This window comes from Aquarana catesbeiana, linkage group LG03 (genome assembly GCF_042186555.1).
Source record: "Aquarana catesbeiana isolate 2022-GZ linkage group LG03, ASM4218655v1, whole genome shotgun sequence".
Classification (NCBI taxonomy): Eukaryota; Metazoa; Chordata; class Amphibia; order Anura; family Ranidae; genus Aquarana; species Aquarana catesbeiana.
In genome coordinates, this window is record NC_133326.1 from 581,708,025 (window position 1) to 581,734,136 (window position 26,112).

Here is a 26,112-nt window from a genome sequence, read left to right on the forward strand (position 1 = left end):
CAATCAATAGAGAGGCTGCCTCCTTACTCCCCCTCTCTGGCTCCCGCAATCACGCAGAGTCACATGAAAACAAAAGTGCAAATATAGGGGGTTTATTTACTAAAACTGGAGAGTGCAACATCTGGCTGAGCTCTGAATAGAAACCAATCAACTTCCAGGTTTTTTTGTCAAACTGATTGGCTACCAGACACAGCTGCATCAGATTTTGCATTCTCCAGTTTTAGTAAATCAATCCCATAGTGTACTTCTGCATATAGACTTTATTAGCTCCCAAGTATGGTAGCACAGAGTTCAAAAACAAACATAGCATGATATGTAATACTTGTCTTTTGCCAACTCACCATCTCGGCCAGCGAGTGGTGTGACGTTACAGGCTCGACTTCCCCTCCTATTCATGTTGCGCCTTGTGATTGGGCTTCTTCAGTAGTGATGCTAAATATGCTTTAGAAGACACTGTGGTGCTGAAGAATTTTTAGTGGAGTTTGGATTTCACCTATTGTCATATATACTTATGGACTCAATTATATGGACTTATGGACTTAATTGGTTTGCACATGCACTTTAGGAAGTTATAATTGAATGCATTAGTGTGTTGCTCTGCACTTTATAGTTGTATTTATTTAGTGGGATGGTGGGGTGAATCACCGTTAAGTGCTTTAGCATGCAAAATTATTTTTATTTTATTTTTTTATATATATATATTTTTTCAGGGTACGATTTACTTCATATAGATTTCTTAGACATTTAGCTTATATACTGTATATATATATATATTTATTATTATTATTTATATATATTTTTTAGCACTGCCCTATATTATGGCAATTAACTATTGCGAAAAGGCTAACCAAATTTTGACTGGTATAAATGAATGGCATTTACTAATCCAAAAAGGTGTCTTCAAGTGTACTCTACGCATACAGCCCTTTGGGGGCGACGTACGCGTTCCTGACAAGGGGTGCCCCAGGAGGTGGCTACAAGTGCCTGGCACCTAATTGTCAGTATTAGTCTGCTATCATTGGCTCCCTTCTTTCAAGGGAAACCTACTCAATATATGGTTGGTTGTTATAAAATTATGGCTGGCCATTTCAATGTTTAAGAAATAGACCTCAATGATACTTAGCATAGGAGATTGAAAATTATGAAGAGCTGCTAAAATACATAGCTTGTTTCCTGATCAGACCTCACTGATTCTTAGCATAGAAGATTGGCAATTATGAAGATCTTTGCTGCTAGAGTACATAGCTTGTTAAGGATGTCATTGCCCTTCCTGATAATGTAATCAATCACGCAAATTAGGGCTCAGAATATCATTATTTTGAATGAAAAGGTTTAGTGACTTAATCCAATAGCAGAACATATAGGAAACCTCACAGGAGCATAGTACACAAGATTTGAATTTTCACCTTTAGAGGAATAAGTATAGCTTTAGGCATACAAAATATTTTGGCAGGCATACATAGTTGATAAATTGGTAGTGTGCAAAACAATAACCATAGTAGATTACAAAACTACTACAGAGTGTGGTCATCAATACAGTAGATGGAGGTTGATGACCTTGCTTTTTTACCCCTTCTGCTCTGGAACTCTTTCAATCTAGCTGAAAGCACTGTGAATAACTGACAATATTGCAATGAATCTCAAGAGACAGCCAACTGCAATAGCATAGTTAGTTTCCTATTATGGTAATGATTATTGATCCACTCAGTTGTATAACTTTAGTTCATCATACTCTGATGTGATTTGTTTGATCAGGGTCCGTAATGAAGGGGTTTAAAAACATAGCATTACAGTAAATAAAGTACTTAGGCAATGCAACAGGCTTGCAGATGCCTGAAGTACTTTTTTAAGAGCTCTTCTACTGTACAGAGGGCATAGGTGCTGCTGGGTACTTGAAATAACAGTTACGCTGCTTATCAAGACAGTACAAACTTTTGGCAATATGGTGTAGATGAGCGAGTTTGCGGTGGAGGAACTTGACTGACCCGCACAGATTCCTGACCTCAAACCAATAGAACACCTTTGGGATTAATTAGATCGGAGACTGCAATGCCAGGCCTTCTCGTCCAACATAAGTGCCTGACCTCACAGATGCGCTTCTAGAAGAATGGTCAAACATTCCCATAGACACACTCCTAAACCTTGTGGACAGCCTTCCCAGAAGAGCTGAAGCTGTTATAGCTGCAAATGGTGGGCCAACTCAATATTGAATCCTACGGACCAAGACTGGGATGGCATTAAAGTTCATGTGTGTGTAAAGGCAAGTGTCCCAATACTTTTAACAATATAGTGTATATACCGTTTTTCCCTACAAATAAGTCCTACCCCAAAAATAAGACCTTGAGTGAGTTTCTGGGATGACTGCAATATAAGCCCTACCCCAAAAATAAGCCCTAGCTAAAGTCCTTGTAAAATCACGTAATCCGTTCTGTAAAAAGGTTATTCAATGTGCAGTGTGTCTCCTTGTGTAACTTTATTGTGGAAAATATGTTATTTACAGCGCCGCTGGGCGCTCAAGTCACCCGATGGAACTCTCCTCTTATCCTCCCGGCTGATGTCAGCAGCCCCTACCTCTGCAGTGCTCGGGGCGGGGAAGAAGAGCTCTGGCAGGTCACGTGAGCGCCCAGCACTAAAGTTTAGTGGGAAGCCAACAGGGGATAAAAGTATAGTAATATGGTCCTCTAAACAAGCAGCGTGGACTTGACAATACAAAGATAAAGAGTCATTTCAGAAAATATCCGGACTACAAATGAGCAAGTGTTAGAATACATGGGCAACAAACAGGCAATTGTTCCATTTACTGCCTTTAACCTTTTGTTTCCTGAGTCATGTGTGCACATCTGTGGCACACCATATAAAAATTAACATCTGTAAACAAACTGTTTCTTCATAATCTACAGTCTTTCCTGGTAATTTTATCAATACACTGTCTTTCAATTGCAACTGGCTTACACGGAGGTGTGAAGTCTGAAGGGGACTGTTGGCAAGGTTGTGCACAGAGCTGGATTTACACCTTTTTCCTTCCTTTTCTTTCTCTTTCAGTTGGCCCCTACATCATTTTCTGGAAGGAGCTGAAGGAGGAGAAAGCACAGCACACCTCCTCCCTCATTTCTCCTTCTCCCCATGCATTGGCTCTTCGTTATGACTGCTACCTGAGAGCAGTAGTGACACTACTGCTGTCAGCCTAACAGTGGGCAAAGTGGGGAGAACTCCCAGTGGCCCAGAGACCTGGCAGGAAAACTCATTAGCTAGAGTCACCAGGCAGGTTCTCGAGAGTTCCCAATCATGAAGATAACATTGTGCTTGAAGATAAGCTCACAAGAAAGTGTCAAAAACATTGTATTTCTGGAAAGCTCAGGATGATGGTGAGCCCCAGGTGACCCTTGTAGCTAATATTAACTTGCTATTGTACTCGTAGATAGCACATTTTAATTAAAGAGGAAGTAAACCCTGGTGGGTCTTTCTTCCTTTCTTTTTCCCTGCAAAGTAAAGGCATAATGTGTTAGTATGCATTGCATACTAGCACATTATGTGACACTTACCTGCAAATGAAGCCCATGTCGTCTCCACTGCAAGCCATCTTCACCCATCTTCCTTCCGGGGCCACGGACTCCAGACTGGCCGAAACTGCGTGACATCACTCCTGTGCATACGCGTGGGAGCCGCCGGTCACGGCACACGCTCCTGAAGAAACTGCATGGGCGGCCTTTGCTTCAGAGAGCATGCACTGATGACATCATCTGCGCAGTATACAGTAAATAACTCCTAAACTGCACACGTTTGTGGCCTCTTTCTTGGCCTGTGCCCATGGAAGCTAATGTTACCTATATTTGTCATTGTGTTTGCAACATTTGCAGAAATATTCAATCTATTTATTAATTTCACATGAAAAAAAGCTAATTTTAAAATGGCACAATGCAAAAGCTCAGATTGGTATAAAACCAAGAGGTTCTGCAGCCTTATAATTGTAGACTGCAAAGGGATGCCTTTAAAGTGGTTGTAAAACCTTTACAACTACTTTTTACTACAGGCAAGCCTATAATTAGGCTTACCTGTAGCTACACTGGATATCTCCTAAACCTGCATGTTTTAGGAGATATCCCTGTATTAGAATGTGCCGACGTCATCGGCACATGCGCACTTAAGCAAACTGAAGCAATGGCACGTACGTGCCATTGCTTTAGTTAGACTGTGCCATTACTGGCGGCTCCCTCGTGCATGAGCGGGAGTGACGTTATCGCTGCTCCGGCCAATCACAGCCCCAGAGCCGCGATACAAGGAAGTAACCCCCGGGAGCGATGTCGGCCGCTGGAGCGGTGAACGAGAACCGCTGCGGGGGCTTCGACCACAGGTAAGTAATTCATAATGAGCTAGTATGCTATGCATACTAGCTCATTATGCCTTTGTTTTGCAGGGTTTTTTTATTATTTTTTTTTAGGGTTTACAACCACTTTAAGAGGCCTGCCAAGGGTACTCCAAATACATAGTTTAGCTTCTGCTGGAACATTAATTGTATGAAACTAAAAATAGTACTCCTGTACAAGCACAGACTTGTTGCCACATGTTCAATTGAAACATGATATTTACAGTACCTATAAGTAAGCCTTATTCTAGGCTTACCTATAGGTACAACGTAGACAGAGAGGTGTACAACCTCTTTAAACCTTATGTTTATTTTATTGGTTAAACAGTACAAGTCATTGGTTATGCATGCATGCAGAACCCCACCTCCTAACCAAATAATGTGCCCACATATTATTTGAACATGTGTTCTTTTTCTATCCTAAGGTTCCGCATTGGCTTTAAGCATGTGTTTCGATGGTGCCCATTTATCCGTGCGGGTGAGTATGAAGGGCTGGAATTGAAATCCACACGCTACCTTCAAACACAGAGCAGCATGTACAAAATCAGTCGTATTGAAACCACCGTCTCATCTGTTCTAAACACCAACGATGAAGAAGCAGAGGAGAATGGGAAGAGTAGCAAGCGTCTCTCCTTGGACCTCACTTCCAACGGCTCCTCTCGTAGTGTCTGTAAGACCATGTCTGACTCATCCAGCTTCTACTCCAACAACCTTGCATAAAGTCATGCCCCTTTGACATCAGGATTGTCCTAGTCCAAACCATGATTAGAATTTCACTAGGCTGCATAACCCCTTGTTTGGGGGACCATTTGATATGTTTTTCCCAGGATGCAAGTGAAAGAAATTTTGTTTACTATTTCAGGGTTCTTTTTTTTTTACCCTGATAATTAGAGATGTTTACAGCCTGAAAGGTTTCATCCTTTTTAGATGGGTTTATAGTTTGCACTTGGGTAAGAACTGCACAGTATATGACCCAGAAAATGCTGCCCCCTTATTGAATCATCTGCAGGATTGTGACATGTATACACATGTAATTTCACCCTTCTCTGTTTACTTAAAGTGTACCTGTCACAGTGAACAATGTAAGCTGCCATGTTATGGGCTAAAATAACCTATAGAAACTGGTGACATAATGACAACATGAGCTGAAGTAATAGGCTTTAATACTGCAAATAATGGCCCAGGCCATGTAATGGCAGCCTTCACTGGGACAACAGGTACACTTTAAGATGTCATTCCAAAAATAGACTGGTCTATTACAAATTCCTACAAAATATGAAATATATGCTACTCAGGGAGTTGCCAGTGTTCATGCATCAGTATGAAAATATCCTTGAGTATTATAGCTATGAAATTTTTTATATATTTTGTTTTTAAACTTTTAGAACCCAGATGAAAAACATTACCAGGTTTAGATCTGCTATTTTGTTTGAGCCTGGTGCTTTATTTATAATATATTTTATTTTTTCAGTAAAAACATTTAAATGAGTCAAGAAATACAATGTAAAATAAAGTGATCTAATATATTAGGGTGTTAGCTAGCCCTAAAATAGCTATAAAATTATTTAAAAGACAATACATAGTACAAATCTATCATGTAACCAATAACTTATTCTTTAATTAATTTAGTCTATTGCAAAATATAAATAGAGATATAGATGATATATTATTTTACTAAACCCATGGCAAGGCTTATGTTGCTCAGGGCAAAGTGGCAAGTTATCTTGCTAATCCCCCACCCACCCAATAATACCTTTGCCAAGCTTTTCTGCTGCTCTTTTCACATGTTGGATCCCTTGGAAATGCCAGGTAGGTATGGTGGAGCCTGTGATATTCTCCCCTTACTCCCAGGTTTCAGTAATCAGGTCTGAATTGCTATTCACTAGACCTGAACATTATCGAGTGTAGGAGAAGGTCAACTAATGATTGGTTTATTATTAAAAATAAGGTTAACACTTACACAATTCCTTCATTATTTAGTAATATAGCATGCCCACCTAACTCTCTTATACATACTGCAGAAAGCACTATCCTTGGGTAGAGTGGGGTCTTAAGTATAAACAGAAATCTGCAGTATATACCAGCCAGTATCCTCTAGGGCTACAAATAAATCTTTTATTTCATTTTTTTTTTCGTCTCTAAAATTCAGGGCCAGTAATTAGTGTGTAATTAGTGTGTAGACACTGCATTTTAAAGAGAGGGCTCAGTGCCTAAAGGAATTCTAGCTTATCTCTTTGAAAAACTGGCACAATACTTGGTGCAGGGTAGTACACCTTTACACAAAATGAAATGGCATCTACATTGCACATCAGACACCTCCAGGTGCCTGCATGCCAATTCTGTCTTCCTCGGGAACCTCAAAACCCTTAACCTTATGCCAGCATGTATGGTTTTGAGTTCTGGCTCTCCATCTCATCTATCTATCTATCTATCTATCTATCTATCTATCTATCTATCTATCTATCTATCTATCTATCTATCTATCTATCTATCTATCTATCGTATTTATCGGCGTATAACACGCACCGGCGTATAACACGCACCTCAATTTAGGAGGGAATTTTAAGGAAAAAAAACTTTTAGGAGGGAAGTTGAAGGGAAAAAAACTTACATTTAAATGCCCATCATTGCAGCCTTCTCAGTGCAGCCTTGCCCCAGTCCAGCCTTGCCCAGTGCAGCCTTGTCAGTGCAGCCTTGTCAGTGCAGCCATGTCAGTGCAGCCTTGCCAGTGCAGCCATGTCAGTGCAGCCTTGCCAGTGCAGCCTTGCCAGTGCATCCATGTCAGTGCAGCCATGTCAGTGCAGCCTTGCTAGTGCAGCCATGTCAGTGCAGCCATGTCAGTGCAGCCATGTCAGTGCAGCCTTCCCCAGTGTCCAGTCCAGCCTTGCCCCAGTCCAGCCTTGCCCCAGTGCAGTCTTGCTGAAGCCTGTGAGCTTCAAAATCGCCGACCGCGATTTGAAAATGGCGCCGCTGGCGCCGAAATACACAGAGCCGGTCCTCGGCTCTTCTCGGCGGCTCTCGTTTACTTTCGGTTCCACTTGGACGGTGAGCGGAGCTATCCGAAACTAGCCGAGTATACTCGGCTAGGCTCGGGCGGCGCTCGAGTGAAACCGAAAGCCGCCGAGAAGAGCCGAGGACTGGCCATTTTCAAATCGCAGTCAGCGATTTTTTAGTTCTGACAGGTCAGGATCGCAGGGGATCGGCGTATAACACGCACCCGCGATTTTCCCCTGATTTTAAGGGGAAAAAAGTGCGTGTTATACGCCGATAAATACGGTATCTATCTATCTATCTATCTATCTATCTATCTATCTATCTATCTATCTATCTATCTATCTATCTATCTATCTATCACTTTGTTTGACAGCTTCACTGTCCAGTAGTTCAGGAGGTGAGCTCTCTTTGTGTAACAGAGGACCCAGGTTTTGAAGCTTTTATGCCCTCTAGTAGAAAGATTAGCCATTTATAGTGCTGCTTAACTAAATATTGTGCACATGGTTGCTTTGATCACACCAGATCTGAAAGAGAACTGCAATACAAAGTTGCATACAAATTATCTCAGCTATTAGTACAGGTACAGCAAACAATATTTAATGTAACTGCAGCCTCATTCTCCTATTTAGAACAAGGGAGCAAAGCTGAATGTTGTGTAGATATCAGTAGCTGTATATTGAAGATGGTACATCTTTTGATTATCATCTAATGATGATGAAGCCAGTTAAAGGATAAATGTAATTTTACCATGACTCTTGGTTCTTAAAAAAAAAAGAACATAAATACTCACTTGCCCAGCTGTGAACGCCACTGATCTTCACTGTCATTGGTTTGACAGTTGATTGCTTCCTCTCCCTCCCTGCTCACTTGTAGTGGTTTCTTCCAGCAGGCCCTACATCACTGTTGTGCCTTACAGTAAAATAGGGCTCAGCAGGATGAACCACAGAGTGAAGTAGGGTGTGTCTTCAATAGAACAAAACCATTGGTAAGTTCAGTTGGTCACATGTGTATTACTCTTGCACTTTTACAGAACTTTTTTGAAGTTTTTACAAAGCAGTCAAATGGCTAAGAGTCACTTTATAGTAAGCCTACCACAAATTTGGCCAATTAAATTGAGCATGCATAATCAGATGATACCTTCATTGAAAACTGCATTTCGAGATGACCATTGGATCCAAAGACAGAGGCATCTGACAATATATGCAAATAAGCTTAGCTTTGCCCTTCATTCGTCCTGTGCCACCCCATTGGTCCATACAGTTTTAATAAGTTTACTTTAGACCTGTAGTTTTCAACCATCAGGCTATGACCCATTGCCAGTCTGCAACCTCCCCTATCCCGGGTCTGCAGCCAGCTGCAGAGAGCTTAACCTCGCACAGTATCTCATAGCTCCTATAATACCCCCTAACTTCCCATAGTGGTCCACAGTAACCTCTGAAAGCCCCCAGCCTCCACAGTGCCCCCCAACATCCCACAGTGCCCCCCAACCTCCTACAGTGCGGTCCAGCCACCTCCATAAACATCATAACCCACCAGACCACCAAGTTATCTGAAAAGTCCCCTAACCCATTCCACAACACTCATCCCCCCACAGTGACACTCAGTCTCTCCCAGAAATTCAATACAAGTTTTGCATTCCCATACGTTTATTGTGTAAATATAAACTTTGTCCTCTACTGTTTGGGTGTGGAAGGTTTTGGAAGAATTTACCCAGGCCCTGGTCCTAAATAGGCTGAGAACCACTGTTTTAGACTAACTTGCATGTTTGATATAGCTACAGAAAATTCTGCAGAATTAAAGATCCACTTTATTCCAAACCGTAAATGCATTGCAATGCACTAGAGCTATAGCTATAGCTCTAGTGCCCTGAAGCACCCACTTTCCTTCTGTCATTGATCTTGGTATCCCTTTTACCTACCTGTTTGTAATGAGGAATGCTGGCGCAACCACTTTAGAGTCCTTGCCATCTCTCACATACAGAAAACCAGATGTATCAAAAGTCTCAGTACTAAGAGGTTTCCTACAGCCACCAGATAGATTCAAACCAGCCCTTGAAGCCTAAATGTGATAGCTATACATCCAACAGAAAAGAAGGAAGTTACATGACAACCAATGTTAGCAAGGAAGCTATGGGGCAATTTTGTAATAGCATCATTTTTGCTCACTAAGTAGTTTAACCCTTTTTTAATGATGCAAATTAAGGTAACCTCCTAGCAACATTTCAGAAATCATTATCTTTTGTTTTAAATTTGGGGTAACATATTCCTTAATCTGTTTTCTGATTGGTTAAAGTACTTTAAACAAACCTATAGCTCTTTTGCACTACCCTCTTAAAAAAAACTCACATTTTAATGTAGTAAGAGCAATTCTAAAATTGGTTACCACGAGTTACAGCACATTAATATTCTAATGTTCATTCTTAAAAGGAATAATCATACGTTAAAATAACTAAGCTTCCACTGTATTCTGTTTAAAATAAGTATCTCTTCTCAAGCATAGAACACATGTCATGAATTGCTTTCTTAGAGGAACTTAAATTATTGCTACTGTTGTACATTTAAAATCTTAAGTGGATTGCTAGTGACAGTTACTTGACATGTATATTGTGATGGGATGTATCAATTCTGATTTATGTTGCTTTTATTCTACCTTATGTGCTAAGTTCATTATCCTCTAAAAAAAGATACAGTATTTATCTCACATTCCTGCAGCTCTGTTTAAGTAAAATGTCATCTTGCAGCATAACTATTGATCGACATATGATATATTTCTCAAAAATGTATATTTTTCATTCAAAGGACACTGCCTTTGAAGACATTAGTGCAAATACCCCATCTCAGCTGTCTGTGGTTCTTAATGCGCTTCTCTATTTTATTTTAAATGCCATCAACGCTAACCAACAATACATTTTGGTGATTGACGCAAAATCTGTGTTTGGAAAATGCCTTCAGCTGGTCAAAGTTGTAACTCTGACATTTTAACAGGGTATTTTGCTAAACGTGAATGTGAAACAATGCATAAGCTGTGTGCATAGACTATATCTTCAGCCTCCACCACCCCTCTGGACTGCTGTGGAATGGGACATTCTAGTAAAAGCTTGCGGACAATGGATATTTACTGTATCCGTGCATCTTCAACCAATAAAATGCTTTATATTCGAAAATGGAGTAAAACCATTAGGGGATCATTGCTTTAATTTGTAGATCCCATGCAAATGGGGGATTTTATTTTATATTTTTCTGTATTGCTGCAACTCAGCACCCTGGCTTAAGAATCTGTGTAGTCCTAAATCCAGTATAATTGTAAATCTCTCCTGTGCTCCATGAGCTGTCATGTAGATGTATTGTATTTGAGAATGACCTGCCTTGGTTATCTCTGAACACTGTACATGTTTTCACCTGTTAAACAAAAGCAGTATTTTCGCAAATAAATGTGCTGTTTCATTATGTGGACTGAACTAAAGAATCGTGATCATGTAATAATATGGAAGACTGGTTTGTGTTAACACCATTAGGGGTTTTCCATGCTTTATTAACTATGTCTAACAACATCTGTATACAAGCAATTTTATCTATTGTGTGTAATAGTATGCATCTAATAAGGCCACGTAAAATCCATTACTAACAGTAAACTCCTCTTGGTTATCTTTTTTTTCCCTTTTGGTTATTGGTCATATCGGCATACAACTCAGATTCAGCAAATTTATACTTGCTGTCTTTTGTGGTGCAGCTTTTAGGTGGATGTTGTGCTGTGATTGCTATGTTCAGGATAAATAGCTGTCAATATCAAGATACACAGAGAATGAATTGGCCTGATAGTGTGTGTATCCTGATGGGCAAATGTAAGGTTTACTGAAGACATAAATGGGCCTAGGGCAAAAAAGGTGGTTAATGGACCCCCGTTACTGTTGTAAAACCATGGTAAAATATATGTGGCAATAATTCTCTATTTTTTTATTGAGATAAGCAAAAAGCAAAATCTTTATTTTTAAATATATGGCTGCTAAAAGTACTTTTTCAGAACTTGTATAATTCAGCAAGGAAACATTGTGTACAATGTTAGCCACTCTTTTTTTTTTTTTTTTGCTATTAATTAGAATTATTATTTGTTTCAGCTAGGTAAGTAGATTAAAATCGTATACCTTATTTGAGTGGATTGCTCTTTAAAATAGGCTATTGGGACTTTCTAGAGCAAACTAGCTAACTAATGGTAGATTTACCCCAGTGTGTACAGTACATCTAATAGATATTTAAAGCAAAAACTTTTGTGTAGATTTAGATGAAAGAAGAAATCCCCTTCTAAACAATTGCCACTGGAACAAACGTCATAATTGGAAGATTTATCCCTCAGGTTGAGTCACCAGAACACAAAGAGGTGAAAATAGAAAAAGGGGGCAAATGGTGCAGTGAGTGGCGTGAGTACATTAATAGTGTACTGAGAGCAGCAGAAAGTTCCTAAGGTCCAAATGGAACATCCTAGGTGACTTCTCACTGGCCTCAAAGCACTTGATGCAACACCTCTGGAGAGACTGAAGTATCTCAAAGTGAACAGATAAAGCGAACAGGAGGGCATGATATAAGTGTAGTATATTACATATTTATTGTGGTGAAAGACAAATGGCAACTTACTTAGAACTGCTAAAAACTGGCAACAAAGTAGGGCCTCTGGTGGAGAACCACAGCACAGCAAGGTACCTCAATCCAGGGCAGACACACTGGATAGATCAGCGAATCCACATATATAGAATACTGGCACTTTCTATATACTGTTAGTCTGTGGTTGGCTCATGCATCTAGGTGAGGGAGCCTTATCCAAAAACTTGCAACCTGTGACGTCCGGATGTTGGGCAGCTGCCATTTCAGATGGAGGAAGCAGAAACCAGGAAGATGGCAGGGGGTGAATTTACTCAGTGGGGACATAGACAGAGCAATCAAAACCCAACTAACTATAATGATGAAGGGATCTGGCACAGAAAACTGTCAACTTAAAGTATCTTATAAGCTATCTCGTACTACAACCTTCACCTACCCCTAAGCAGCTAGCATGTGAAGTGAAAAAAAATCAAGCAACAAAATGTGTATTTATAAAGTATGCCATGCTAAATACAAATAAATCAATCCTATCTAGTGCATCAAAATCATATACTTCATACCCATGAACTTACTGTATATCACCAATTGCCATAATACATAATAGACCACATGAATTAAATGAATGAACAAATTGTGTATCACATCAGTATAACAATCAAAAACACAATAACAAATTGCCAAATGTGAACATAGAGAATCAAAAACTTGAAAGCAATATACTGCAGACAAATGATAGTACCTAAAGATGTGTGCAATATGTGAAGTCAAAAATATACACGGTTGCCAAAACAATTGTGATCTTCACCTTCCTCAGTAGGCATACTCGCTTCTTAAGTAGACCTTTGTATCAAAAGGTCATGCAGAGCATGTCCCCTTTAAAGCCAGGGCAGGGCTAACACCATTGGCAGATTCAGCTACTCAATGCACAGATCTCCCAGTATGATGATGAACTCAAAAAGGATAAAAGAAAACCATAGTGCTCTCAATAACTTCCAACAGCTTTATTATAAAAATAAAAAGTTACACTCACGTGTTCAAAAGCCATAAGGCTCATCTAATGACATTTCTCAAGGGCTGGTGCAGGACAAACTCCCACCTGTCAAGAGACAATCCCATCTAAGCACCTCCCACATTTTTGTTCCCCCAACCTAAAGTGTGTTCAATTATCTCCCCACAATCAGTGAAACAATGTAAGTCCATCGGTATGTGTATCATTTTTTAAATCTGTGTTTGTATTTTTTTCATTATAATGTGAATGTAATGCCTCTCTGTTCATACAACTAGGGAGGATTGAGGGCACGTCTCCTTCCTCCTGTTCCTTCTATCAGAGCACTTTCATGAATGAGGATACTTTTGCGTCCTCATTCATAAGAAAGCATATAACATAATAAATGGGGTGGGGCCGGGCGGGACATTGGTGGGGCCAGACAGGTTGGGGGCTGGATGGGGCTGTTCACTTCTACTTGCACAGTCACCGACAACAGTGCCAGAAAATTCCTGTGAGCAGCCACATTCGGCTGCACAAGCACAGCCTTGTCAGTGAAACAGAAGAGAATTTTGAATGTTTAGATTAGACGCTTGTTTCAGATCAGACATTTAACGATTCCAGAACTGCACAATATAACATTTTATATAGTATACATAGAATTAAAGGGCATTTTTAACTTGAATTTCGCTTTAAAGTGTATTTAGAGCCAAAACATAGTAGTGAAAGTAGGAAATAGATGAAACCCCATCCATTTGTTTTTTTCTGCCATCTGTGTCCAAATAGATAACCTTTCACTACCTGTCCAGAAAAATAGGTGAAGTTGTATGTACTGTATTTGGTTATTTATCTGCCTTTTGAGTTTGAGAATATGAATATGTGGAAGTAGGATATGAGCCTAGAGATTGGTATGCTGATGTGATAAATGTAGATGAATCCACTCCGTTGTATACAATTGGATTTAAATAGAAATTGCAATGAGGCATGGTAAAGAGGTTTGCTTCTGCTTGGCAGTCGCTGTGCTTTGAGCTCACCATGCTGTTATTATTGTGAAATAATAAAAAAAAAAAAAAATTCTGAGCCCAAATTCCCTTTTTTAATAGAACACATAGCCCTAGTTGGAAGTCTGACAACACTTGCATATTCCAGTAGAACTAGAGTAGCTAAAAGCATTGCTTAGCTGGTATGAGCTGCTGTGGGCAACAGCCCATTTTAGCGTCTGTGTTGATGGACATTTATTTGTTTCAAAGGGGTTTTGCATTCCCATACAATCTATAGGATTGTAGAATTACATGTCAGAAGGAGGTCTACTGCAGGTCACCTGTCAATTAATTCTGAATGATCTCTGAAGTGTCTTAAACTAATGTCATTGACACAAGCCCGAAGCCTTTGTGCACTTGCCCTTCATGTCATGCCAAACTTATATGCATGGCACATTTTAAATGATTAGGCTTGTTGATATTTTAAAAGTTTTGCCAGAATTGTTCTGGAACAACTTTGCAAGGACATAGATTCTGCCAAATAAGTGAGAATATCACATAAATTATATATGTGGTCTTAGCAATTACCCTTTTCGCATCCACATAGATGCCTAGAGGCAAACTAGAGCAGACATATTCACTGACTTGCACTTTCAGTGTAGCTTCTTTCTACAGGTAAAGCAAATCTGACTTATGAAACTGTGTGTATGCTCATATATAAGCATATTTGGTTTGGGTGTACATGCATGTATCTGTATGTGTGTGACAGTTTCATCTGTTCCTGTGGGTCTTCTATATTTTAGTGCTTCCTGGATGTCTAAATATATGTATTGTGAAGTGATTTCTTCAGTGCAGTCATTAGAGTGATAGAAAATATCTGAAATCAAGTGGGTGCAAAGATCCCAGGAGAGGTGGATTTATATATTCTGTCACAATATAATGTCAAGTAACAATCCTAGTAATCTGTGTGTCATAGTGTGACATGCAAAGAAACGTCAGATCCTTAATGCAGACTAGCAATGCATTTAGCACATCTATACAGCATTAAAGAATTAAAGAGGACCTGAGACCAGGAGAAGTAAAGCATTTTTTTAGAATGAAATATTTATGCTTGTCAATGTTTTACACATGTTTTGTTAAAGGTAACACACAACATTGCCAACTTAAGTTCTTTGGCATGTATTTACAGTGGGAAAATAATTATTTGATCCCCTGCATATTTTGTAAGTTTACCCACTTACAAAGAAATGAAGGGTCTATAATGTTTATCATAGGTATATTTTAAATGATAGAGACAGAATATCAACCAAAAATCCAAAACACATGGAACAAATGTTATAAATTGAATTGCAGTTCAGTGAGTAAAATAAATATTTGATCCTGAAGCAAAACATGGCTTAGTACTTGATGGAGAAACACTTGTTGGCAAGCACAGAGGTAAGACATTTCCTGCAGTTGGTTACCAGGTTTGCCTACATCTCAGGAGGGATTTTGGTCCACTCTTCTTTACAGATCTTCTCTAAATCCTTAAGGTTTCTTGGTTGTCGCTTGGCAACTTGTTGTTTCAGCTCCCTACATAAATATTCTATAGGATTAAGGTCTGGAGACTGGCACGGCCACTCCATGACCTTAACGTGCTTCTACTTGAGCCACTCCCTTGTTGCCTTGGCAGAATGTTTTGGGTCATTTTCATGCTGGAAGATCCATCTACGACCCATCTTAAGTGTCCCTGGCCAAGGTAAGAATGTTCCCATCCAAGATTTTACAATACATGGCCCGGTCCATTGGCCCCTCAATGTGGTGAAGTCAGCCTTTACCTTTAGCAGTGAAACAGCCCCAAAGCACAATGTTTCCACTTCCATGCTTGACTGTAAGGATGGTGTTCTTATGGGAAATAGTTACCATTTTCTTCCTCCAAACACTCTGAGTCAATTTAATGCCAAAGAGCTCAATTTTTGGTCTCATCTGACCATAACATTTTCTCCCAATATGTCTCTGAATCATTTAGATGTTCATTGGCAAACTTTAGATGGGGAGGGGGACCTTGCGCTGCAGGATTTCAATCCATGGCAGCGTATTGTGTTACCAATGGCTTGTTTGGTGAATGTGGTCCCAACTGCCTTAAAATCATTCATAGGCTCCTCCCGTGTAGTTCTGGGCTGATCCCTCACTTTTCTCATGATCATAAGAAATCATGACCTTACCCCATGAGGTGAAGTCTTGCATGGAGCTCCAGACCAAGGGCGACTGATGGTTATTTTGTATTTCTTCCATTGGCTAATAATCGCTCCAACAGTTGTCTCCTTCTCACCAAGCTTCTTGCTGATAGTCTTGTAGCCCATTCCAGCTTTGTGCAGTGCTAATAACTTTTTCCTGACTTCCTTTGACAGCTCTTTGGTCGTGCACGTGATGGTGAGGTTTGAATGGAAGAAAGAGATTCTGTGTACAGGTGTCTTTTACACACATAACGAGTTGTTGTTAGGAGCACCTTCTTAAATTGACAGGACTAATCAGTGTACCACATGAGCACATACTGTAGCCAGTCCGTGGGAGCCAGAATTATTGTTGGCTGTAGGGGGATCAAATACTTATTTTACTCACTGAACTGCAACTCAATTTATAACATTTGTATCATGTGTTTTTCAGGATTTTTGGTTTATATTCTGTCTCTCTCATTTAAAATACACCTATGATAACAAGTATAGACCCTTCATTTCTTTGTAAGTGGGCAAATTTACAAAATTTGCAGGGAATCAAATATTTTTCCCCCCCCACTGTATACTTATACCACTCTTATCAGCCAATCTTCAGTAATGGATAATGTACAGAGACAAGAAAAGGATTGGTCGTCTAAAACCCAAACATTATGTTTAAACGTTATTGTCGAATAAGAATTACAATACTCAAAACCCAGACATTGGTCATTTAAACATCACGGTTCTTTAAGAGCTAAAGGAGATGATGGCACTAAAAACCTGCTTTTCTACCATCTTTAACTATAATTCCAATTTAATGGCAGAAAAGGCATATTTAGGATCACAATTGATGTATTAACGAGTTGTCAGATATATTTATGCATTTAATACTTGTGTTTGTTTGCTCTAAGTCTGATTTGTTTTAGCATGCAGTGCAGCTTCTGTCTGTTAACAAAACTCTGTGAAGTCTCTGTAGGGAGTTCTCCTGCTACTGCTTATCTTGGATAGACAGATGATCAGTTAGGCAAATTGACACATGGCAGTTTGTTACAATGATAGTTAGCCTCTGCACTGATTTGTAGATTCACAACCTCTCCTTTCTATATAAACTTCAGTTTACATTGAACATTAAGCATTAGGTGCACACAGGGAACATAACCTACCTGCTTCATCCTTTTCATCCACACCACCCAGTGTACTAGGCCACCCTAGACCCTTTTTTCATTAATCCGGGGATTTGAGATCCCCAGGTTGTGATGCAGCAGAGCTTTTCCAAAACAGATCCTTGCTGCTTTTCACATAAAGCTTAAAGAAGAATGTATGGATATTTTATACATAGTTACATTGGTCTAGTTTGGACCAATGAAACTATGTATAAACCATACCTGTCCAATGCCCCTGGAAAAGGGAAATCACTGAAGTAGACACAGCTACTCCAGTGATCTCCACTTGCTTTTGAGTTCTGTGCCGAGCAATGTGAACATAGAAGGTCAGCCATTGGGGATTTTTTCTACCTTGTCCAAACATAGTACGCTTTGCATTCATTCATCAGCCAAGTGGCCGACCTTCTATGTTCAAAATGTAGCAGAGCAGCTGCTTGGCATGATACTCAGAAACAAGTGGAGATCGCTGGAGTAACTATGTCTACTTCAGTTATTTCCACCTTCTAGGGGCATCAGCCAGGCCAAGCTGGACCAATGTAACTATGTATAAAATATCCATACCTAGAAGTTGTAAAGTGTATATCTAGGCAGAATCTCATTTTAGCTGGGGGAAGGGTTACATTCCCTGGTAATTTTTTTATTGCTGTCTGTGTCCCCACTGGGGAGATTCACCCCTCTGTTTGTACTGGTGACCATTGCCACTAAGGAAAAAAAGTGAGGGGAAATCCAATATTTCAGAGATGTCCCCAAAAAAAAAAGTTAAGAGAAATAGTCCAATGAGAACATTTTTTCAAGGGACAAGTGCCCAAGTGGAAAATGTTCTTTAATTTTCCGTTGCATCTCTGGGACAAGAAGTGAAGGGAAATTTCTCCATGATACACAGACAAAACAAAATGGCAAGGGTTATAACCCTTCCCTTCTCCATAAGAAATAAAAAAAGAAATGTAGCTATACATACACTTTTATCAAAAGCAATGTCAGTACTAAGATATTTGAAAGGGCTGTGCAAGATAATACAGAAAGCAAAGGAAGACAGGACAGAGCACAGAATTCAGAAAGTAGAAGTGATTGCTCTATGAAACCTAGCTGCAGGGATTGTCACAAAGCTTAGATTAAGGTGGACGGATTGAACATTCTGATTTTAACTCAGGTGCAGTGTTTGATAAGGTTAGTAGTGATGATTTGTTTTGAATCGAAGTGAAGTGAGCTTTCGAGGTAGGAATTAAGTAGGAATGCACAGCAACTCAGCGAGGTTTGTAATATTTATACAATATACAAAGAGTTGAAGTTGTTATAGCTGCAAAGGGTGGGTCAACTCAATATTGAACCCTACGGACTAAGACTGGGATGCCATTAAAGTTCATGTGCATGTAAAGGCAGGCATCCCAAGATTTGTGGTAATATAGTGTATATGCTGAGCGTATGGCCACACATTTACAAACACATAGTAAAATCCATGGCTGTACAATGTGCTTTGTCTGTGATCGGTGTGCTGATGTGCCTGCTTATCTTTTATTAGGAAAGGCCCTTACAGTGCCGGTTAACCGCAAAAATCACTGTTTACACTGAGCACTCTTGAAAGCTTTTACCAAATCCCTGGACATGGTTTTGGTTTAGTAAATACCAAACATTTCCAACCCCAGTGACAGGTCCTCTTTACATTAGCAGCTTTATTAAACAGTTTTTGTCTTTAACAAAATGTTTCTTGTGCTACCAAAGCACCAATGATGGAGCGGGGCCTTCCACCCGATCTCATATCCACCACAGATTCATCTTTGTAATCCTTGTCCATACCTCTCACCTTATTGAGATGGGAACCAGGGACACCTATTAGCAAAAGTATATAGGCATAGGACACACACCCTGCCACACCCCCTTAAAGGAGAATTATACAAAAAAAAATATTAGTTTAACCCACAAGTGCTTTTTATTTTACCACTACTATTCCTTTATATTAGCTTTTGAAATTTACAAATGCAGCAATTTAAAAATTTAATGAAAGGTTTAGCACTGGGAAACACTTTTTGAAACATAAATAGTGCATTTTATGTACAACTATATAGATCGGACCAAAATGAGGGACACATGAGAACGGAAGAGGGACAGAGGGACTTTGTTTCAAATCAGGGACAGTTGGGGGCTATGCCTGTCAGTAATTACATAGTTACATAGTAGGTGAGGTTGAAAAAAGACACAAGTCCATCAAGTCCAACCTATGTGTGTGATTATATGTCAGTATTACATTGTATATCCTTGTATGTCACAGTTGTCCAGGTGCTTACCTAATAGTTTTTTGAAACTATCGATGCCCCCCGCTGAGACCACCACCTGTAGAAGGGAATTCCACATCCTTGCTGCTCTTACAGTAAAGAACCCTCTACGTAGTTTAAGGTTAAACTCTTTGTCTTCTAATTTTAATGAGTGGCCACGAATCTTGTTAAACTCCCTTCCGCAAAAAAGTTTTATCCCTATTGTGGGGTCACCAGTATGGTATTTATAAATTGAAATCATATCCCCTCTCAAGCGTCTCTTCTCCAGAGAGAATAAGTTCGGTGCTCGAAATCTTTCCTCATAACTAATACCCTCTAGACCCTTTATTAGATTAGTTGTCCTTCTTTGTACTCGCTCCATTTCCAGTACATCCTTCCTGAGGACTGGTGCCCAGAACAGGACAGCATACTCTAGGTGTGGCCGGACCAGAGTCTTGTAGAGCGGGAGAATTATCGTTTTATCTCTGGAGTTGATCCCCCTTTTAATGCATGCCAATATTCTGTTTGCTTTATTAGCAGCAGCTTGGCATTGCATGCCATTGCTGAGCCTATCGTGTACTAGGACCCCAGGTCCTTTTCCATCCTAGATTCCCCCAGAGGTTCTCCCCCCAGTGTATAGATTGCATTCATATTTTTGTCACCCAAATGCATTATTTTACATTTTTCTACATTAAACCTCATTTGCCACGTAGTTGCCCACCCCATTAATCTGTCAGATCTTTTTGCAAGGTTTCCACATTCTGCAGAGAAGTTATTGCCCTGCTTAGCTTAGTATCATCCGCAAATACAGAGATTGAACTGTTTACCTCATCCTCCAGGTTGTTTCTGAACAAAATCAATAGGATTGGTCCCAGCACAGAACCCTGGGGGACCCCACTACCCACCTCTGACCATTCGGAGTACTCCCCATTTAGCACCACCCTCTGAACTCGCCCTTGTAGCCAGTTTTCAATCCATGTACTCACCCTATGGTCCATGCCAATGAACCTTATTTTGTACAGTAAACTTTTAGGGGAACTGTGTCATATGCTTTTGCAAAATCCAGATACACCACTTCTACGAGCCTTCCTTTATCTAGATGGCAACTCACCTCCTCAAAGAAGGTTAATAGATTGGTTTGGCAAGAACAATTCTTCATGAATCCATGCCGATTACTGCTAATGATACCATTCTCCTTACTAAAATCTTGTATATAGTCCCTTATCATCCCCTCCAAGAGCTTGCATACTATTGATGTTAGGCTAACTGGTCTGTAATTCCCAGGGATGTATTTTTGGCCCTTTTTAAATATTGGTGCTACATTGGCTTTTCTCCAATCACCTGGTACCATTCCAGTCAGTAGACTGTCAGTAAAAATTAATAACAATGGTCTGGCAATTTCTTGACCGAGTTCTCTAAGTATCCTCGGATGCAAGCCATCTGGTCCCGGTGATTTATTAATGTTAAGTTTCCCAAGTCTAATTTTAATTCTGTCCTCTGTTAACCATGAAGGTGCTTTCTGTGATGTGTCATGAGGATAAACACTGCAGTTTTGGTTACTGAAGCCCCCCGATTCCCTCGATGGAATGATGGAAGGCATGTCAGTACCATACCCTTGATATTCTCTGTTGAAGTACAAAAGCATCTATCCCATTAATAGAACAAGTGGTGTAGGTAGAATGGTAGATTTTGAAAGATAATATTTAAAAGTCAGCCTAGTGTGCCAGGTACTGGACAAAAAAAATGCTGTTATAAGTTAGAAAATAATAACTGTGCATTCATTCAGAGTAGATGATTAAAAAAAATAGAAATCTGTGCATCCAGGGAAAGATTAGATATTCTGAATGTATCCAAACGCCTGTAGGTGCAGATACATTTAAATGGAAAAGAAATTGATCTAGGAGGTTTAAAAGTTTATGCTTTTCAGATCAACTCATCCTGTGATTAAATAAAACAAATGCAGGGGGCCTGTGTGAATGAGGACTAAATAGCATTTATTACCTACGCAGCTGTGTTTTTCTTATATTGAATTGCCCATTGTGCCTAATTGGAATATTATCCATTGATAATGGAATGCCGTGTTTCAGCCAAGATTCTGTATGCAATGTACCTGAGCGTAGACAACTGCAGAGCACAAGTTCTCTTCCAATGGTGTGTGTATCCCAGAGTTACTTCTGACAGTATACGGTGGTACTTCTCTTTACTAAAGCAAAATGAACATGTTAGATTAGACCAAAGGAAGTCATTTTAGTTAATAAAATATAGAGGTGTGTGCGAAACAGAATTAAATGTTTGCCAAGAGAAAGAATTGATACTGCCATTGCTAACCTCTTTCTGAAAATACTACCTTTCTGTATATTATACTGTCCTTTTGGCTTCAGGGTTTTCTGAGTCACTAACACAGAAAACATATGCAGAAAAACAAGGTCAGAGAAAGTCAGGAGCCCTAATCTGCATTCTTGTTCTGGGTGAGTGAATACCAGTATTGAAGCCAGATGGTCAGTATAACAGCCATTCAACAATCATAGTGAATCACAGGTCAACAGTGACAGCTTCTATGCTTCACATAAGGAAAGGTTCCTTTAAAGTTACTCAGTCACTAGTTAAAAACTATTTTTAAAAGGCTTCCAGCAAATAAAGGGGTTACTACTTGGCCACCAATAGCCCATTCTGCCACCGATCTAAGCTGTCTTCAAGCACCACACTTGCTTGTAGACATGCATTAGACATGCTTCTGGGTATGTCAGATGTCTGGTACCCCACTGTGCTCTGTGGTTCCTTCTTCTGGTACCTCTGTCACTATTGTGTCTTGCGATGATTTAGCAATTATTAGAAGGAACCATTGTGTGCAGTGGGGGATTAGGCATCTAACACACCTGGAAGTTTTGCATGTTAAAGATTTGTCAGCCAAGGGATGACTTGAAGACAGTGGAGATGGGCAGTGCTGAGAGGGTATTTTCATGTTTATTTGCACACAAAGATTTTAAACAAATGTAGATGTTTTATTAAATCTAGTTAATGAATGCATTTGTGCCAAAAGGTTTATGAGATACCATAAGTAAATTCAGTAAGTAAGTTAGATTCTGGCTTTTATATAGAGGCATATATTGCAAGTGGAGGAACACTGTTGTAGACACAACCCAATGGTATTAGGCAAAATGTAAACATTTCCCGTTGAATACAATAGAATTTACAAGCTCAATGGAACAAGGTAGAAAATTACTATTACAGAGGTTATTATTTTAATGCTCTTTCTTGCAGTCATTCAAAATTTAGTCAAAGTGTTAAAATATTTTAAACAAAACTTTATTTTGGTGGAGTGGGTCAGGGAGAAATCACCTAAAGCTAGCCTAAACCCTATACTATCCATTAGACATTGCCACTCCCAGTTGCCCAATTACCTAATCTAATAGTGGCCTACCAACAGCTCCAAGGTCTCTTTAGCCACAGGCACCCAAGCACAGCAGTTTTATGTGACTTCTGACAAATTGTAACATACAGGCAAAGCCAGCAAATCAGCTCTTCTTAATTACAGATTCTGGTCTTTGACATTACCCACACAGCTCACTGTTGCAGCCGTAAAGGGTGTCAGCAGCTGAAGTTAACTGAAAGTTGCCTATATTAGGGTTGGGTTAAAACAGTTCACACTTAATGCCCTGTACACACGATCGCACATTCCTACAACAAAAACCATGGATTTTTTCCAACGGATGTTGGCTCAAACTTGTCTTGCATACACACGGTCACACAAATCTTGTCGGAAATTCCGAACGTCAAGAATGTGGTGACATACAACACGTACGACAAGCTGAGAAAAATAAAGTTCAATAGCCAGTGTGGCTCTTCTGCTTGATTCCGAGCATGCGTGAAACTTTGTGTGTCGGAATTGTGTACACACGATCGGAATTTACGACAACGGATTTTGTTGTCGGAAAATTTGAGAACCAGCTCTCAAATTTTGTGTGACGGAAATTCCGATGGAAGATGCCCAATGGAGCCTACACACGGTCAGAATTTCCGACAAAAAGCTCCCAACTAACATTTTCCGTCGGAAAATCCAACCGTGTGTATAGGGCATTAGAGTGGGATATAGCTCAGCTTTAAAGTGAATCTGTCTTTAGGCTTTGGGCATTAAAGTATTTACATAGTCTTAACAAGCAGTAAATGAAGTTAGGTCTGATCTCTCTAGCTGCAGGTATGATGGAGTAGTTAATCTGCAAAGATCTCTACAAGGCTACAAACTCTGAAAGCTGTTACAGTGGGTTTCTGAACAGCTCACGTTCAAACCATGGGCTCACCGGCATATCCCCCTTCCACCCCCTCCATGTGCTTTTTCACCATTGGTGCACCCCCAAAGCATTAAAAAAAACGATATACATACTGTATCTTTACCTATGTGTCTGAATTTAACTTGGTATCAGCTTCTTGCAGTTACTGTACAGCAGGAATGGATTGTGGAAGGAAGAAGCAGTGAAAGGAGCCAATCAATTCATGTGATGACAAGGAGCATGATGAAAGGAGGAGAGAGCAGAGTAACAAGAGAGATGACTTTATCGCTGCTCTTCTTCTCCATTCACTGTCAGGTCACAGGCTGGGGGCAGGTTTAGGAAGAGCTCAGAGAAAATGGGTTGAATAGTGCTGGCCATTTGATTTTGGCTCCATGCACACTGGCTTAAAAAAACGTTGCTTCTACAGGAGTTTTGTGTTCTACCTGTAGAAGCAACTCAATGTTATCCTATGTGTCCATGCACATTAGGATGATTACAGGCATATTTTGAGCTCAACGTTTAGATGCAGGAAAGAAAAAACCCTTCTGGTTTGCGTTTCTGATTGGAGCTTACTGGCAGAAAAAATGTAAAACTCGTCTAAACAATGTACAAAAAATGCTCTATATGAGCATTTTTTATTCCCAAGAGAACAGATGTTTTTTTAAGCCCAGTGTGCATGGAGCCTTAATCTTATTTCTGGATGCAGTTCTGCTGCAAAGGACCTGCTGTTTGTTTACATTAAAAGGATGGTGGGCTACAAAGTCTATGTTGCCAGAGAAATAAATGTGGAGATAAGATGGAATTTCTGGCTTCTGAACTTAGAAGAAGAATTTCTCCACAGTGCTTGCAGCTTCAGAGGTCAGCGAGGACATAGTTTAAGTTCAGTACTGCTTATTATTAATATTATTATACAGGATTTATATAGCGCCAACAGTTTACGCAGCGCTTTACAACATGAGGGTAGACAGTATACACAATACAAATCAATACAGGAGGGGTCAGAGGGCCCTGCTTATTAAGAATAGCCTGGCAACAAGTTCACTTTAAGTTAGTGATAGAAGAATAACAGCAGAACCTGGTTTGGAAGTCAAGTGTGGTTTATCAGCTCTTCCAAGATTGGGAGATATCTCACTTTTGTGGTGTTGGAATAAAAAAACACAGAGGGGAGCAAAACCCTACTCATTCCACCAAAACGAATGCATTTTAGGATAAATCATGCTCTTTAAACTATACCCAAATTAGTCATAGCTATACTGTGATTGGGCAGAAGGTGATAACCTCCTCATATTGTCCTAACAGGAGAGGACCTTAACGAGCTTCATAAGATGAAACTAAGAAAACCCTCTGAGTCTCGGAGAATGGAACACATGGTCCGTCATCCAACAAATGCTAGAAGAACTGAAGGCCCTCCATGAAAACGCATGGAGACGCACTGATATCATGGCTGGAAGTGAAACCAAAGCACAAGATTATTTTTTTCTTTTTTGTCCTAGCACTTGAATTTTTTATTTTTTGTTTTGCTTATATACTTTTGTTTTATATGGTTTTAAGTTAATTATTATTATTTTTTATTTTTTACCCTGCTCAACCTAATATTAGTAGATGCTGTGCAACTCTTTGCTTGGTAACTCTCACGCCTTCCTATGTTCTAATAACTATGAACCTCAATGGAATCTGTGTAAACACAGTTTGCTGATCACAGGATATACTGTAATGAGAATTTTAACCTATTTAACCAGCAGTCAAATGGGAAACCTATCAGATAATGCACTTTAGAGGCTCTTAAAATCAAAGCACTTTATTCTCTCATATTTCCAAAAAATCTGGGTATGTAGGGCCAAACAATCATTCTAATTTTGTATGTTTTATATACTTCTTTATAATGTAATTACACAAGGGACTACTGTATAGACATGTGCACAGCCAAAAAATGTGTTAATTTTCGTTTCATTAGTTTATTATTTTTTTTCGTTTTTCAGGTCGTTCGTTATGATCGCGATTCGTAAATTCGTTCATTCGTAAATTCGTAAATGCGTTCATTCGTACATTCGTACATTCGTTCATTCGTACATTCGTACATTCGAACATTCGTACATTCGTTCATTCGTACATTCGTACATTTTTACATTTGTACATTTGTAAATTCGTACATTCATAAATTCGTAAAATCGTACATTTGTAAATTAGAAAATTCGGAAATTTGTAAATTCGAAGTTTGAAAATCCAAAAACCCGAAAATTCAAAAATCTGAAATAGTAACTAACTATTAAATTATAGGTATTGTAATTTCCTTTCAAATTTGACTGTCATTGAACGTAACAAA

The 26,112-nt window shown here is 39.5% G+C and overlaps 1 protein-coding gene across 2 annotated transcripts in view; it reads left to right on the top strand.

Moving 5' to 3' along the window:
* TACR1 (tachykinin receptor 1) overlaps positions 1 to 25,826 on the top strand; it is a 425,921-nt gene extending 400,095 nt beyond the window's left edge. The window contains exons 5-6 of one of the 2 annotated variants that reach the window (XM_073621978.1): positions 4,789 to 4,841; positions 25,089 to 25,826. In XM_073621978.1, the coding sequence (XP_073478079.1) occupies positions 4,789 to 4,841; positions 25,089 to 25,204 (169 nt within the window). In that variant the 3' untranslated portion in view covers positions 25,205 to 25,826. Of the gene's footprint in view, positions 1 to 4,788; positions 10,989 to 25,088 lie in introns of those variants that run through there. The other variant, XM_073621977.1, reaches the window with a different exon arrangement.
* Positions 25,827 to 26,112: the final 286 nt, after the last annotated feature.